Consider the following 17,616-nt stretch of genomic DNA (forward strand, 5'->3'; position numbering starts at 1 on the left):
TTGCTATGTCAGTCTTTATTCTGTTCGACGGAACGACCGATCCGATCAATCATGTGTATCATATCCAGTTGAAAATGGCCCTGAATACGGAAAACGACTCTTTAATGTGCAAATGTTTCCCTACAAGCCTAGCCGGACCGGCGCTCAGCTGGTTCAAAAATTTGCCTAGGAGCTCCATTGGTAGCTTCAGAAACCTGTGCGATCGGTTCATAAGCCAGTACTATGGGAACAAGCGCCCGCCGAAAGACATCTCGAGCCTATTCACGATGAGGCAGCACAAGGATGAACGTCTCCAGGCTTTTCTTACCAGGTTTAATCTCACTAAGAGTATGGTGATCGAATGCCACCCTTCTACAGCAGTTCAAGCCTTCAAGTTAGCCATGACACGTGGAACTCCGTTTCACACCAGTCTGGTAGTGAACACGCCAACTACTATGGATGAACTTAACGAAAGAGCCGATGGCTTTGTGCGCCTAGAAGAAGAGGAGGCAGCTAATGCTCGGACAGCGTCGCTCGTGTCGACCGAGGAAAAGTCCAAGGCAAAGATTAGGCAGAAGCAGGCTCAGCCGCAATGTCAGACCTCTTGGAAGGCAGAAAAAAGGTCCAGGGAGGAAGAGCTGATTACTCCGCTGAAGGTCACTCTGGCGAGGTTGTATCAGGAGAACAAAGATAAGTTTCATCCACCACTGCCAATTAGGCAACCCCTCGAATAGAGGGATCAAACTAAACATTGTGCTTTCCATTCTGACTTCGGTCATCAGACTAACGAATGCAGGAACCTGAGGAGGCAAGTGGAGATGTTGATAGCTAGAGGGGAGTTCGCGAGTTATGTTCAAGGTTCGGCGATAGAGCAGAATCGACCGGTGGAACAAATAAAAAGGAGTCATAAACAAAGCTCCCACAATTCACAACCAGTTCGTATAATCAATGCTATCCATGGTCGACCTGAGCCTAGTGAAGAGTCGAATGAGCTACTCCGGGCGCGCCTGCGGCAAGCGCAGATGAAGAAAAGGGTCAGCAGTGTGAATACTCTACACCAGCAGAGCCCGTCGATGCAGATAAAATTCGACTGGACAGACCTGCAGCGTGTTCAACTGCCGCATGAAGACCCGTTGGTAGTCAGTTTGACAGTGGCAGACTGCTTGGTGCGCAGAGTTCTGATCGATCCTGGGAGCAGTGCGAATGTCATGCCGAGGGACACATTTGATAGGCTCGAGATTCAACCAGAGAGGCTCAAGCCCACCGGAAATCCCTTGTTAGGGTTCGATGGGAAGAGGGTGGAGCCCGTCGGGATGGTGGAAGTGGAAGTTCAAGCTGCAGAACGAGCTCTTATGGAAACTTTTGTGGTTGTAGAAATTCACCCCTCGTATAATTTCCTGATGGGAAGAGGATGGATTCACAGAGTCCAAGGTGTACCCTCAACTCTGCATCAGGTCATGAGGTGCCTCGGACCCGAGGGAGATAAAGTGATAGACATTCGGGGGGATCAGGTTGCAGCCAAAGAGTGTTATTCCTTCACACTAAAGCATGCTGGGAAAGGGAAGGCGCCCGTCCGTTCGGCAAGCCCCAGATAGCAATTACAGGAACCTCCGCCCGAGCAGAACAGGGTGGAGGAGTCAGTCGACTTGACCGAGGAGCCCCTTCTAGATGTGCAGATCGATCAGTCCAGGCCAGAACGAACTACCAGAGTAGGTATAAGACTGACCAGAGAAGAGCAGCAAGAGCTAGTGGATTTCTTGTCCCACAATGCCGACGTATTTGCATGGAGTCACCTAGACATGCCTGGAATTAGTCCCTCCGTATCCTGTCATTCCCTGAATGTCAATCCCAATTTCAAACCGGTGAAACAGAAGCAGCGAAGATTTGCTCCAGAACGTAATCAAATCATAGCGGAAGAGGTCGATAGGCTGCTTGATGCGGGATTTATCAGAGAAGTGCACTACCCTGATTGGTTGTCCAACGTCGTTGTCGTGCAGAAGAAGAATGGGAAATGGCGAGTATGCATTGATTTCACCAATTTGAACAAAGCCTGTCCGAAGGACAGCTTCCCGCTGCCTAAGATTGATCAAATGGTGGATGCCACCACCGGGTATGAGCGTTTAACCTTTCTGGACGCTTATTCAGGTTATAATCAGATCCCTATGGACCCCGCAGATGAAGAAAAAACTTCTTTTGTTACCGAGCGAGGAACATACTGCTACAAAGTTATGCCTTTCGGACTAAAGAATGCGGGAGCAACTTATCAAAGACTTGTTAGCAAAATTTTTAAGAATCAAATGGGTAAGATTGTGGAAGCCTATATTGATGATATGGTGGTAAAGAGTAGGAAGAAGGATGATCATCTGAAGCATCTGCAAGACGTATTTGATGTACTGAAGCGATATGGGATGAGGCTCAATCCAACCAAGTGCTCGTTCGGTGTGAGTTCCGGACAGTTTCTGGGACACGTGGTCAACCGCAGAGGCATCGAAGTTAGCCCCGCTCAAGCAGAGGCTTTGATTAAGAATGCCGAGCCAAAGACGATCAGAGAGGTGCAAGCCCTCACAGGACGAATAGCTGCATTAAGTCGATTTATTTCAAAATTGTCAGATCACTGCAAACCGTTCTTTGACACGATTCGGAGCCATGGAAGGCAGGTCTGGGGGGATGAGCAACGACAAGCATTGACTCATTTGAAGGAATATATGCAGAATCCACCAGTCCTGTCAGCCCCAGATCCGGAAGAAAAGTTATTTCTATATCTTGGAGTATCTGGTGTCGCGACGAGTGCCGTTCTGATTCGTTGCAAGGAAGGGGTGCAATACCCGGTATTTTATGTAAGCAAAACACTGACAGAGGCAGAAAAAAGATACTCAAAGGCCGAACGGGTGGTACTTGCACTTGTAAATGCAAAAAGAAAGTTGAGGCATTATTTCGAATCCCACCCCATAGCTGTTCTAACAACTTTCCCAATCAGAACGCTTATGCACAAGCCAGAGCTTTCGGGCAGAATGACAAAGTGGGCCATAGAGTTGAGTTCATTTGACATAACGTATGAGCCGCGAACAGCTGTTAAAGGGCAAGCGGTGGCCGATTTCCTGCTAGAATGTGATGCCGAATATACGGAAGAGGACCTTAGATCCGGCTCTTGGAAACTTTTTGTGGATGGCTCCTCTAACCAGACGGGGGCTGGAATTGGGATCAAACTGCAAACCCCAGAGGGTACTTCCTTGAGCCAAGCACTCAGACTTGAGTTCCGAGCCACCAATAATGAAGCGAAATACGAGGCGTTGCTAAATGGATTAAAGTTGGCCAGAGAGCTACAGATCAAAAGTTTGACTGTGTATAGTGACTCGCAGCTGATTGTTCGGCAGGTAAATGGTGAGTACGCGACCAAGGATGACACGATGGGGGCATATCGTTCTGTCGTTCTGCATAAAGCCAAGGACTTTGCAAAGATTGAATTCATACAGCTGCCGAGGGAACAGAATGCAGACGCGGACCGGTTAGCATGTAGTGCTTCGAGTTGCGGTGAAACATTGGCGAGGGTGATTCCAGTAGGAATACTGACCCAGCCATCTATTCTCGAAGGACCCTTGGACTCTGACCCTTGGCAAGTCAACGTCATACCGTATGAACCGAGTTGGATTGACCCCATCATCACCTATATTCGAGATGGCGTTTTGCCTATGCAGAGGGATGAAGCTATGAGACTCAAAAAGAATGCTGCAAAGTACGCCATCGTGCGTAGCCAGCTGTACAGAAGGTCCTACTCTGGCCCATACTTGAAGTGTGTCACCCCCGCGGAGGCGCAGCAGGTATTGCGAGCTATTCATGAGGGTGTGTGTGGCAATCATTCTGGGGGGCGATCGTTAGCGCATAAAGCAATGACACAAGGGTATTTCTGGCCAAACATGTCAAGAGATGCGGAGGAGTTCTCTCGAAGGTGCGATAAATGCCAACGATATGGACCATTGATCCACCAACCACCTGAGGAATTGCACGTAATGGCCTCGCCATGGCCTTTTGCGCAATGGGGGATGGATGTGGTCGGTCCTCTGCCAACTACGAGAGCTCAGAACAAGTATGTGTTACTGGCCACGGATTACTTCACTAAATGGGTGGAAGCAGAACCATATCCTAGCGTGACTCAGACTCATGTGAGACGATTTATTTGGAACAATATTATCTGCAGTTTCGGTGTTCCCAGATCAATAGTCATGGACAATGGCACAAACCTCGACAGCAGGCAAGTAAGAAAGCTGCTGGAGGAGTATGGAATCAACCAGAAGTTGGCTGCAGTAAGTCATCCTCAGGCCAACGGACAAGCAGAAATCACAAACAGAACCATTTTCGCCTGCATCAAGAAGAAGCTGGAAGATCATAAAGGGAAGTGGTTGGATGAACTCCCGAACGTTCTATGGGCTTACAGAACCACCCCAAGGCGGCCGACTGGGGAGAACCCGTTTGCAATGGCGTATGGTACCGAGGCAGTTATACCGGTTGAGCATTTGGTCCCCACTATCAGAAGCTTAGCATGGAGTCGAGATCAGAACAACAAGATGTTAAGATTGAACCTCGATATGATAGACGAAAGGAGGGACACAGCGGCTATAAGGTTAGCTTCGTATCAGCAAGTATTGGCGAATAGTCACAACAAAAGAGTAAAACACAGGGATTTTGCCCCTGGCGATCTGGTTCTGAAAAGAAAGGTGGGGATGGTCAAAAAAATGATGCCACCCTGGGAAGGCCCATACAGAATTGCAGAAGTCATAGGCAAGGGGGCATATACGTTGGAAACCATGGCGGGAAGGTTGGTCAGCAAGCCCTGGAACGCCACGTCTCTGAAGAGGTACTACCAATAAAAGCTAAGTTTCGGCTTTAATTGGATGTTGTTTGTTGTCAATCAAATACGTATGAATGAGCAAGTTACTGAAATTTATAAAAAAAATAATAATAAATAATAACTTTTTTTTTTTTCCAACGGCCTGCTAAAAATTTAAAGCCAAGTGGCAAGTGGCATTCTAGCCGAGCGCCAGGCACTTGAGCAAGATAAGTGGCAGCTGGCACTATAAGCCGAACGCCAGACACTTGCTCAAAATTTAAAGCCAAGTGGCAAGTGGCATTCGAGCCGAGCGCCAGGCACTTAAGCAAGATAAGTGGTAGCTGGCACTATAAGCCGAACGCCAGACACTTGCTAAAAATTTAAAGCCAAGTGGCAAGTGGCATTCTAGCCGAGCGCCAGGCACTTAAGCAAGATAAGTGGCAGCTGGCACTATAAGCCGAACGCCAGACACTTGCCAAAAATTTAAAGCCAAGTGGCAAGTGGCATTCTAGCCGAGCGCCAGGCACTTAAGCAAGATAAGTGGCAGCTGGCACTATAAGCCGAACGCCAGACACTTGCTAAAAATTTAAAGCCAAGTGGCAAGTGGCATTCTAGCCGAGCGCCAGGCACTTAAGCAAGATAAGTGGCAGCTGGCACTATAAGCCGAACGCCAGACACTTGCCAAAAATTTAAAACCAAGTGACAAGTGGCATTCTAGCCGAGCGCCAGGCACTTAAGCAAGATAAGTGGCAACTGGCACTATAAGCCGAACACCAGACACTTGCTAAAAATTTAAAGCCAAGTGGCAAGTGGCATTCTAGCCGAGCGCCAGGCACTTAAGCAAGATAAGTGGCAGCTGGCACTATAAGCCGAACGCCAGACACTTGCCAAAAATTTAAAGCCAAGTGGCAAGTGGCATTCTAGCCGAGCGCCAGGCACTTAAGCAAGATAAGTGGCAGCTGGCACTATAAGCCGAACGCCAGACACTTGCTGAAAATTTGAAGCCAAGTGGCAAGTGGCATTCTAGCCGAGCGCCAGGCACTTAAGCAAGAGAAGTGGCGGCTGGCACCATAAGCCGAATGCCAGACACTTGCTAAAAATTTAAAGCCAAGTGGCAAGTGGCATTCTAGCCGAGCGCCAGGCACTTGCCATAAACAAACACACGGCAAAGCTAATATAAAAGAAAAGAGAGAAAAGATATGTATGTATTGAAAATAAGTTGAATAGAGCACAACACATAAGGAAAAAGAGTTCTGTCATTTCATTGATATTGAGCATTGAGTTTACAAAAGTGAGATGTCCATCGTTACAAAAAGATATGGAATGGAAGAGTCCAAAGGAGCCCTAGCTAGACGCCTCAGTACCAACAGCATCCTGGTCGTGCCGACCCGCCTCCTCGGCCCCATCAGCCGTCTCACCTTCACGAGGTGGGGAATCAAGATGAATGACTGGATCGTTCGGCTGGGGCTCAGCGTCAGCAGTGGCTGTGGGAGGTACCACGGTTGACGATTGAGGAGCGGTCAGAGGCAGAGCGGTAGGAGGAGCTGTGATGATCCTGGAGGAAGCAATGTCCTGGCACTCGTCGAATATGCGCTCCGCTTCGGTGGGCTCTGGGTCGACATAGACCCCCAGAGGTTCGATCCCTAGATCTTTGTCGACCTCATCTGGAGTGGAACTGGTTTGTCCCTCATCCGGAACTCGGTCGGCGAAACCTTCCCGGAATCCTTGAGCATACCTAAGAGCACCGACCCTTGAGAACCGAGCGTGAAGAGCCAGCATCCCACCACTCACTCTGCTGATCGCATCGATCAGAGCGGTACGCTCGTCCAGAGCTCTTTTCTCGAAAGCCATCCGAGCAGACTGTTCGTCAGCCAGAAGGCGCTGGAGTTCTGCCTTTTCTTCTCTAATTGATTCACGCTCAGTCTGCCAGACGCTCTTTTCAAGCTGGAGGGCGTCCTTCTCATCCTGAAGGGAGTCATTCTCCTTCTTCAGGACATCTCTCTCTTGTTCGATTTTGTCAAGCCGAGCCAGTACCTCGGTATTCTTCATGGCGAGGAGGTCGTTTTCTTTATTAGCCACCTCCAGGCCGTCAGAAAACTTACGGGCCCTGGCGTTCCCCATCTCCACCTGCTTCTGCATGGCCATCATTCCGAACAATGTCTGCATAGGTGTACATTAAAAACGGTTAAGCCAATAGTTAGGTCGGGCGAAGGCAAGACCAAATAATATGAGAGAATTCATGAGTTGGAAAATAAAAGTCACCTCCATAGCAGATTGGGGAAAGCGGCTGAACACATCCTTCTGGGATAGGCCCTTTGCTGCCTCAAGGTCCTTCGGAGTCCACATGCTCCTGTAGTAGGCCATGGCGGTCTGGCCATCCTTCAGCATGGTCTCGTTCGGTTTCACGAACGTCCCATCCGTTCGGGTGTACCGAGGGGCCCATGGCGGTAAGGTGGGGATAGAAGGGGGGCCTGAAGCAGAAGCGGAGCCACCAGCTGCAGTAGGCCCAGAGGGAGCAGGAGCTCTGATCGCACGGTGCAAGAGAGCACCCGGCCCGGAGACCCGGGTCCTTCTAATGAGAGGCTCCTCCTCAGGATTGACTTCGCTGTCAGGATGAGGCCTTTTGCCTCGTTCTTTGTCCCGAAAGCCCCCCGCAGCAGCAGGAGCTGTGGTAGCTTGGGGAGACGCGCTCTGGTTGGCAGCAGGGGCGCTGGCAACAGAGTTAATAGCCACTGTGCTCGGGACAGTGTCAGAGATGGTGGCTGAGGAAGAGGCTGACGCTGGAGAGGAGGTCGCCCCAGCAGCAGGAGTGGCTGGGGGAGTATTTTTCTTCCTGCCAAAAGAAGGAATCTGAAGCCTGCTCATGTTGTAGCAGAGTGATGAGAGCGCTAAGAGGTTGTCTGAAGTGAGGAGATCTGAGCAGGAAGGAATATCGTTCAGAACGTATTTCTTCAAGTAGTTACTCCTATCCCTGCAAACACTGTAGCTCAAGTCATCACAAGGTATCCCTAAGGAACGGCATAAGAAAGTGCAAAAACGAGGAACGCATGTTTCGCAGGGGCAATCATGTTTATGAGATTTGAATTGCTTATAGGAGGAGACAGAACAGACACCAAAGGCGCTAGGGATTGGGTAACCCTCTGCAGCCGGCGAAGACCAAGCCCCACTAATGCCCACGATGCTATCCCTCCAACCCTTCTCAGATTTTATTGTGTCCGTACATATGGACATCTTCTCGAACGGGTAGAGGTGGTAGAAGGGTTCGTTAGTACGGATCTTACTGACCTTATAGCACAGAAGAAGGTCTATGAGGTCAAGGTCCAGATTTCTGTCACGCATCAACAAGAGCATAACAGATATGATTCTAAAGAAGTTGGGGTTGACCTGCAGGGGGGATATCCCCAATCTATTGAAGACATAACTAAAGAAAGGGTGCAGAGGGAACCTAACAACATTCAATTGAAGGTTCGTGAATAAGACTTCGCCGGGCAGGAGGCCGGCGCCGGTCATAATGTTAACGTCCTGAGGGCAAACCCTAACTTCGATGTTGTCAGGAAGTCTAAGTCTCATACGAAGAACATCCAGATCTACAACCATGGTGGAAGTGCTTGAAGGATCTAAAAGGGGGTAAATGGAAGCCTGCCGAAAGTAAAAAAGAACGAAACTAACCTCGGAGGACTGCAAGATCACTGGAAGAATGACTCTTGAAGGATTTCACCAGAAAAAGCTTAGCACTGTTCTAGAAAGAGAGAGATTTGACTGATGATGGAGACGGTAAAAGGACGTGAAGTGGTATTCTAGAGCATTATAAAGGCGAGGGGGCCCGAGGGCCGAAGCGTCGGGAAGGCGAGAAATTCCTCGAGCCCCGGAACATTGATTCTGGATCTGACCGTCCGTTCCCTCACGTGGTTCTCTCGAGCCGTCAACATCATGATGAGACGCCATCAATAATTACCCCTTATTAAATAAGGGGCAATTATGGGGGCAGTTGAGGAGGCCCAGGATGACATGGGCCGGATCCGACTTGCAAGCACTACATTCGGTCAGTACAGCTGGGTCGGCCCATATAAAGACACTGCCATATGGGCCGAACGCGAGTAAGCCCATCAAAGGTGACCAGGACTTATGGAGGAATAGGCCCAGATCCAGCAATCAGTCAGCATTTTGTAAATATCTTGTAAATATCTATAAATAGGATAAGGAATGGAAAGGAAGGGGGATCTTTTTGGGTTGAAGTGTAAGAATTCTAGAGAGAGAAAGAGGGAACGAATTTCTTGCATCTTCAAAAACTGATGCTAAAGAATAACGAAGTATAGAGTATGACAAAGCCCGATCTCTCCCTTATCTTCTTTTCCTAGCCACCTTTTTATAGCGTTAGGTCATCCAAATTGTATCTGTTGGGCATATGGATAAAGTGAGCCAGGACGTACCCATGTCCCTTTATGGATTATGATGCCCTAGTCCCTACTTTTCCGGATCTGCTGCCAGGTGTACGTACCTTCCTTAAATGACTTAAAAAGAGGGTGGTTGTCAGGGTCTATGTGCTTACTCCAGCCTGTCTTTCGCTTTTTCTCCTCGGATTGGGGCTGCTTTAGTAAGACTCAAAGTTGATTCTCCATCCTCCATTCCAAAATCCCTTTAGCATTCCCAATGGTCTTGAAGAGTCCTACCACAACTTTTAGTTGCTAGTTCCCTCGCTCAGCACGACATGTGGAGGGTCTAGGCTCGTTGATCGATTGGCTATAACTTGAATCGAGGTTCTAGGCCCATCGATCAACAATTTGTGGCTTGGTCGGATCGAGTTTCTGGGCTCATCGATTGACGGTTTGTGGCTTGGTCGGATCGAGGTTATGGGCCTATCGATCGACAGTTAATGGCTTGGTCGGACCAAGGTTCTGGGCCCATCGATCAATAATTCATGGCTTGGTTGGATCGAGGTTCTGGGCCATCGATCGACAGTTCATTGCTTGGTCGGATCGAGGTTCTGGGCTCATCGATCGATAGTTCATTACTTGGTCGAATCGAGATTCTGGGCCCATCGATCAACGTTTGTGGCTTGATCGGATTGAGGTGCTGGGCCCGTCGATTGACAGTTGGAATCTATGTTCTTGCTATGGGCTTATGTTTTTGATGAGCTGGCCAGTCTATGTACATCGACCGAGTGTTCAAAACATTCTGTCTTGTACTTGGTGGTGATTGTATACATTGACTACTTTGCTGTTGTGGCTACCTTGCTGACGTGGCACAACTTACATCCACAACAATTGATCGTTACTGGTTGTTAATGTCACATCAGTGCTGATCGTTGCTGACCATTAATGTCATTGACGGTAGAGAATATTTGTTACGGGTGCACAAAGAACCATTGGAACCATTATAAATATATATTTACTGGTCAACCAATAGGCCAGTGGTCTAACGGTATCAGACTCCTACTTTCCAAAAGGAGATAAGGGATTCGAATTTCAGTGGAGACATGTGTGTGTGAGTACCAACTAGGAAAAAAATAAAATAAAAATAAAAATAATAAAAAAATTGTGATTAGACTCACTATTTTCGCGGTTCCAAGAACAAGTTCCATTTAGACTATTGTTTAAATATTAAAACAAAATTTATATGCAGAAGCTCTCAAATTATATAAAATGCTTAATTATCGAGAAAAAAAAAAAATTATACAAAATACTCTCAATGTCCCCCTCACACCCTTATTGTAGACCACTTCTAGCAGCAAAATGCAATTTTCTCATCATTTTGCATGAAATTTTTGTATAAAAATTCAGCTAATTTTATATCTTCTTTAGACAATTTGTGCACATCCTAGCAAATTACATACAATTCACCTGACATGTGCACTGAAGTTTTAGTTTAGAAACAAATAGAAATGGAGCAACAAGTATTTGAATCAATCAGCGAAAAGATTTATAAAGTTAAATGAGCTCGTATTAAATTTTCATGATACATGATGTCAAAAAAAAAAAAATTCACGATACGTGACATTACTGATAAAATCTTGACCATGATGTGTATGAGAGGTCAAAAAATCATCCAAATCTGCACGTCATCACAAGAAGAATGTCAAGAAAACCATAATATATAAATCAGGTGTCACAACATTGAATTGAGACCTAAACCAGAAAGTTTGCAATGGCTGAAGTCGTCGTAAAAGTAAAGTGACAAATAAATTGAAAAAACTAGCTAGTGGAAATCAATTCTTATATTTTAAGGCAAAGCCTTAACAAAAGGACTTTTATTTATTATTATTTTTTCCCCCTTACCTCACAATATGAGATAAGATATATAGAAATTGAGCAGAACCTAATTTATAAGGTGTCCACTAAATTTTCATGAAATGTATGATACAACAATTTTTATGAATCCCAATCTGGGACGGATTTAGAAATTTATATGTGAGGAGGCAAATTTATATAGAGGTGTTTTTTTTATAATTTCAGTGGGGATAATTTCAAAATTTTATAGACATAATGCAAAAATTTATAAATTTAGAGGTGTAAAATACAATAACAAAAAATTTCAGTAGGGGCAGATACCCCAATTAGCCCACTGTAGATCCATGCCTGATCCCAACTGTCAATTATGAAGCTGTTTGAATAACCAATGACATGTACAAATGTCAACACAACAAGAATATCATAATAATAATAAAAATATAAAAATAACAAAGGGACAAAGATCGAACATTTATTGAAAGATAATATTACGATGACTGACGTCTTAATAATGTCATCCCCTACTCACATAAAACATACCAACCAGCCGGGCAGCATGTCCAAGTCCTATCATTAATTCTTTAGGAAGAAATGCATGTGTTTGCAACTGTCCATACCAACCCACCCATCCCCTCCACGACTATAAATTCATACCATAATGAAAATAAAAAATATGACCAATACCCAAATAGGAAATTAATTAAAAAAAGAAAAATGAAGCCTGCCTTCTCTCTCAAACACCTGTTCTCATTCTTTGTATTCTTGTTTTTCTCCTTCCATGTCACAACTGGTGACACTAATCACATCCCTGAAGCCTGCAACATATGTGCCAGAGATGATTCAAATCCAAATGCAATGCTCAATTTCTGCACAAATTCCCTTCAAGCAGTCCGGGGAGCGGACCGCGCCAGCCGCCAGGAACTTGGGAAGATGACAATGAAGCTACTAAAAAATCATGCGAACGACACAAAGTCTTACATCAAACAGTCGCTGAAGGAGAAGAAACTTGATCCGAATATCAAGTCATCCATGAATTCTTGCTTGGCAGAATACAAGGCTCGTGCTAAACCCTCCATAGATAAGGCATTGCAAGCCTACAAATATGGGCAATATATAGATGCTCGTTTTGAGATCACTGTATTCATGAAGGTTACTGCAGCTTGTGAAGTGGGGTTCATGCAAAAGAATGTTGCTTCTCCATTCACCAAGAGAATTGAGGATGCCCTTCAGCTGTCTTCACTCGCATTGTGCTTTATAGATAAGGTGATCATACGTTGATCTTTATATAACATCTCTTGTTTTATTTTCTGATATGAATAAATAATCATCTCTATCTCTATATCTATATTTATATCTACTATACTACTGGTGTACATTTTTTTATTTTTTATATATTTTTTGGTACTTTATATATTCATCGTACATTTGTACCCGACCGGATGTGAAAAAGAGGCAGCTTAGTGTTGGGTACACAATTGATCGTTAATTCTAATTTAATTGAGAGAATTAGGTTGCACACGCGCGGTTCGGTTTAAGAATTTTTTGAAACTAAATTAATCCGGATTCATAAAATTTAAAACTGAACCGAACCATTTGACAAAAGAAACCAAACCAAATCAAATCGTAAAAAAACAGTTTGGTTCGGTTCGGTTCCACCTCCACAGTTATTTTTTTTTATTTTTTTATTTATTTTTTATTTTTTACAGAACTATTAATATTTCAAAATTCACATGCAAAAAAATAAATCAAGTTACCAACACATTCATAACTATTAATATATTCAGAACTTTTAATTCATTAAACTCTATCACTTCTAGGACTGAAGTGAATAAATTCAAAATTGCTAATAACCTAATACATTTAGAATTACTAATTCAACAACAAACAATCAGGCACAATTCAAAATTCAGCCACTATAAAAATAAATAAATAAATTATCTAATAAATTGATAAGATCTAAGAGAATTAAGAGTGGATAATTGGATTGATAGTTGTTACAAACTTGTAAGTGATTTGAATTATAGGATTATATTATATTATATATACTGTATAAATTAACATATATAAATAAATAAATATTTATATATATAACATAACGGTTCGGTTTGGTCCGATCTACTTCGGTCCTAAAAGACCTTAAACTGTATCTTTACGGTTTCACAAATTTAGAACTGTTACTGAACCAAACCATTAGTAAACCAAACCAAGTTGTTCGATCCAGTTTAAATTTTCAGTTTGACCGGATTTTTGTGCACCCCTATAGAGAATTGATGTGTCGGTCCAATTTATATGGAATTAAAATAAAGATAATGATGATTATGTTTTTAATATTAAGTTAATGTGTCAAGCATAGCAAGAGGTAAATATCATAAGTAGTACTAATTTGAGCTATTAACCTTTCACTATAAAAGGTCAAAAATTTACAATTAATTTTTGGATAAAGTGTAACAAATTATTCTGAATTATACTTGAATTAGCAAATAATCCCCTTAAAGTATATATTGTGCATAATACCCATTGAATAATCACATTTTGTTACAAAATGTCATTATGTCTATACTATTTTTCATTAAATGACCATAATGTCATTTCTTATTGAATTGGATTTAATTTATTTTTCTTGTTGAAATAAATTATGAAAAATATTCATACTAATTTGAAGACATATTCTCCATTAAATTTGCATAAATTTACCTTTAATTTTTGAAAATAATTGTGTAAATAAATATCTTAAGTGAATTTTTTTTAAATAATTTAAGTAATTTCGTAATTTTTTATAAATATATTGCATGAAAAACAATGTATTTTTTATTTAAGTAATTTATTCATTTTTCATGAATATAATGTATGAAAAATAAGGTGCTTTTTTGTGGTAAAAAAGTATAAACTGAGTATCAAGTTTTATTATAAATAGTAAATTTTAATAATAAGTTAATCATTTTAGAAAATGATATTTACAAATCTATTAATTTTTATTTTTATGAAAAATTGATACTACTAATAAAATTAAGGTAAATGGTATACTTAATATTTAGATAAGAAAAAAGTTAATAAAATTTTAATTAAGAAGTGACAAATTTAATGAAAAAGGGTAAATTAGTCTTTTGTAATGAATTTTTCCTTAACTACAATAAATCAATAATTCAGAGGTAATTTGTAATTTAAGAGAATTATTTTAATAAGGGCAATAATTTAAGATTTTTTTTTCACTTTATCCTTAATTATGTCAAGTGTAAATTAGGAAATTATGTCGAAGTGCAAAAACATTTTTAATGCATAACATTTTTTTGTTTGGGGGATAAATTATCCTAACCTCTCTCTAACCATCCAGATATTTATAGTCTCACCTAATACTTAGATAAGTTTGATTACAAGATGCTACATCAAATTAAATTCCTATCACATACCATTGCGAAGTGTTAGATCACCTGACATATGCATTTAAGTTTCGATTTAAAAATAGAACAAAAGTATTTGAGTCAATCAGCAAAAAAATTTATAAGGTTAAATGAGCTTCATGATACATGATATCAAAAAAAAAAAAAAAAAAAATGACTATGCTTGACATTACTGATAGAATCTTGACCATCATGCGGATGAGACGCTGAACAATCATCCAATTCTCCACATGTCAAATGTCAAGATAACTATAATATATAAATCAGGTGTCACAACATTGGAGGAGACCTAAACCACCAAAATTTCCAAAATTTTTATTAATTAATTCTGAAAAAGAAATGTGTTCCAACTGTCCATACCAACCCATCCCCTCTACAGCTATATAAACCATATACCATAGCCAAAAACAAAAATGTGACATACCCAACAAGAAAAAAAAAAAAAAAAAAAGAAATGAGGCCGCCTCTCTTCTCTCTCTTTCTCTTCTCTTTCTCTCTCTACTTGTTCACCTTCTTCCATTTCACAACTGGCTCCAATCTCATCAATGACACTTGCAAAGTATGTGCCAAAATTGATCCAAATGTGAAGCTCAACTTCTGCACCACTTCCCTTCAAGCTGCTCCGGCCAGCGAGTGCGCGGACCTCCGGGGACTCGGGATCATCTCAATAAGGCTAGTGAAGTATAATGTGACAGACACTAGGTGTAAAATCAAACAGTTGATGAAGAACAAGACGCTTGATCCTTATGTCAAGGCCTGCCTGTATGATTGCTTCCAGCTCTATTCGGATGCAATTCCTTCGGTGGAAAAGGCCATGAAATACTACAATTCCAAGAACTATTTTGAAGCCAACATTCAGATAAGCGGGGTTATGACCATGGCTACAACGTGCGAAGACGGGTTTAAGGAGAAGAAAGGTGTAGTTTCTCCGTTAACAAAGAGGAGTAACGATACGTATCAGTTGTCTGCAATCGTACTTTCTATTATGAGTGTGATACAAAATAGGTCACAGTGATCTTGGTGTTTATGTATATTGATTGTTATGTGATGATGATCGTGGTCTCTTGTTTCATTGATTTCTAATGTCTTTTGGTGTTCTTTGTTTCATCTTTCTTGTAAATTTTAGGTTTATAAGTGAGAGTTAATTTGTCTTCTTTGTGTTTTGGGTGATTCGACCTTCGGAAAATCCAAGAATGTATAGGGAAGAAAAAACAATATGCGACAAGAGTCTATCCTAATGGGGTGTTTTGAAGCAATTTCAATGATAGAGTGACTTCTAATTCATCTCTTATCTCAAACTTCGAATTTTAAACAAGTGCTAAACTTTTGGACTGTCAAGGATAGTTCACAAGCAATGTTACTGCACAAGTGAACACATATATATATATAAGAACATATGTATGTGTGTGTGTGTGTGTGTGTGTGTGATAGATATAAGAAGGGTGATTTTGAGGATCAAAGAGAACGAGGTGAGTGGTCATTTTCTTTATGGGAATCATCCTATCTGTCCATGTTGACTTTTTCGTTCACTACAAAGTATCCATATAGGAAGCATAATGCAAAAATCAGAATACTATTTCATCTAATTACATGACTATGAGTCTATGACCCCATAAGCTAATCTATTTATAGTTATACAAGGACAGCACATATTTCATAGAAACATAACTTAAATTCAATCTAATTAGCGGATAATTTTTGTAGTCAAGTCAAATCCTGAGATTTATAACAAGTTTCCAAGCACTTTGACATGGATTATTTTGGGGTACCATATTTCATGGAACATTGATTTCCTCTTCAATTTACATTTTTTCAAACAATTTTTAAACATGTCTACCACTTTCCCGTATGCACCGTTCAATTAGCAAAAATTCTCTAGAGAATAGACAGGGATTCAAACTCTCAAACTCTCTCGATCTCTGAGACGTGAAGAGTGAGTCTCACAACTTGTATTTTGAATCAATCTTCCAAGTTAAACACATTTAACATAACGCAACGTATGGGTCACAGAATGGGCTCACCCTAGTTGGAGGAAAACAACCGAAAGGTATCTATTACTTTAAGTCACATGCTTAAGAATACTATTTTCCTGCAAAGGAATAAAGATAATAGAAAAGCAAATGAAAACAGTTCCAATGTCAGCTTTCAAATCATTCACTCAATCTCAGAATAAACACGAACATGCCAACTACAGTAAAAAGTCGTTGTTTTACCACAACCTTGGATTATAGCATAGTCATACAGTTCAAGTCCTACGATGGTCACATAATAATTACTTTTTTCTTACTTAAAAGTAAATGTACTCTAGAAAAAATGAAAAATGATGACGTAAAAGATTGTGCCTTAAAACAGTTAAATTAGGAACAAGGAATCTCAGACATATCATGCCAAATGAATTTTCTACAAAAAAAAAAAATCACATGTTAAATTACGGTAATTACCATAACATGATGAACACATATCACAAAGTTGATCAAGCTGTTACTGGTCCACATCAATGCTTACAAAGTTTCTGAATTCAACCACTGTCTCATTAAATTCTTGAAAGGGTTTGTTCAAAAACCAGATTTTGATGGCTAATGACCAAACCTCATCTTCAAGGCAACAATATTCCTATTAGTAAAACATTCTAATATAGAAGTGTAACAACTTTCTATTTTGGGTAAATAATGTAACCTCGACATGATAGACGACACCCACACATAAGTTTACGCAGTGAAAAACTACAGGATATTTAAACATTAATCAACATGTTAGACACCCCCCCGATAGATAGATAGATATATGTTTCCATCAGATCGAATAGCATCAATAAGCCACTGTGGCCAATAATTCCAGACCCTATCCTTCCTCTTACACCCTAAAGACCATAAACTTAGCTCATGAGGTACACCATTACAATGACGAGGTGCCAATTCCAGTTTATGACCTCGGCAACTATTGAATTCAATTGCTTAAAGATCATCAGAGGGCACACTCTTACAGTCACCTTCCATAACAATTCTATGATCAGAATATCCCCATTGATCAAGGATTTTAAGGCTCTCTGAAAGAATGAGAGCTTCCAGGTAAGTTTAGGCGGGAAAATATACATGAATTTAAGCATTAGGAAATGCAATTAAATATTATCAGTATCATTCCTGACCCTACGGGGTGCTGAAAGTGACCCGCAAACTGGAGATAGGTC

The 17,616-nt window shown here is 41.6% G+C and overlaps 2 protein-coding genes across 2 annotated transcripts; both read left to right on the top strand.

Moving 5' to 3' along the window:
* Nucleotides 1-11,745: 11,745 nt before the first annotated feature.
* Nucleotides 11,746-12,309, top strand: LOC132301003 (uncharacterized). The gene has a single exon (XM_059798302.1). The coding sequence runs from the start codon at nt 11,746-11,748 to the stop codon at nt 12,307-12,309; it is 564 nt and encodes a 187-aa protein (XP_059654285.1).
* Nucleotides 12,310-14,854: 2,545 nt separating this feature from the next.
* LOC132299209 (putative invertase inhibitor) lies at nt 14,855-15,713 on the top strand. The gene has a single exon (XM_059795702.1). The coding sequence runs from the start codon at nt 14,884-14,886 to the stop codon at nt 15,442-15,444; it is 561 nt and encodes a 186-aa protein (XP_059651685.1). The 5' UTR covers nt 14,855-14,883; the 3' UTR covers nt 15,445-15,713.
* Nucleotides 15,714-17,616: the final 1,903 nt, after the last annotated feature.

The sequence above is a fragment of the Cornus florida genome, unplaced genomic scaffold (genome assembly GCF_030987335.1).
Source record: "Cornus florida cultivar Cherokee Brave unplaced genomic scaffold, ASM3098733v1 CherokeeBrave_3.0.0_Hap2_Chr03, whole genome shotgun sequence".
NCBI lineage: Eukaryota > Viridiplantae > Streptophyta > Magnoliopsida > Cornales > Cornaceae > Cornus > Cornus florida.

Coding starts and splice junctions, on each gene's coding strand:
- LOC132301003 (XM_059798302.1), top strand. CDS start 11,746: ATGAAGCCTGCCTTCTCTCTCAAACACCTGTTCTCATTCTTTGTATTC.
- LOC132299209 (XM_059795702.1), top strand. CDS start 14,884: ATGAGGCCGCCTCTCTTCTCTCTCTTTCTCTTCTCTTTCTCTCTCTAC.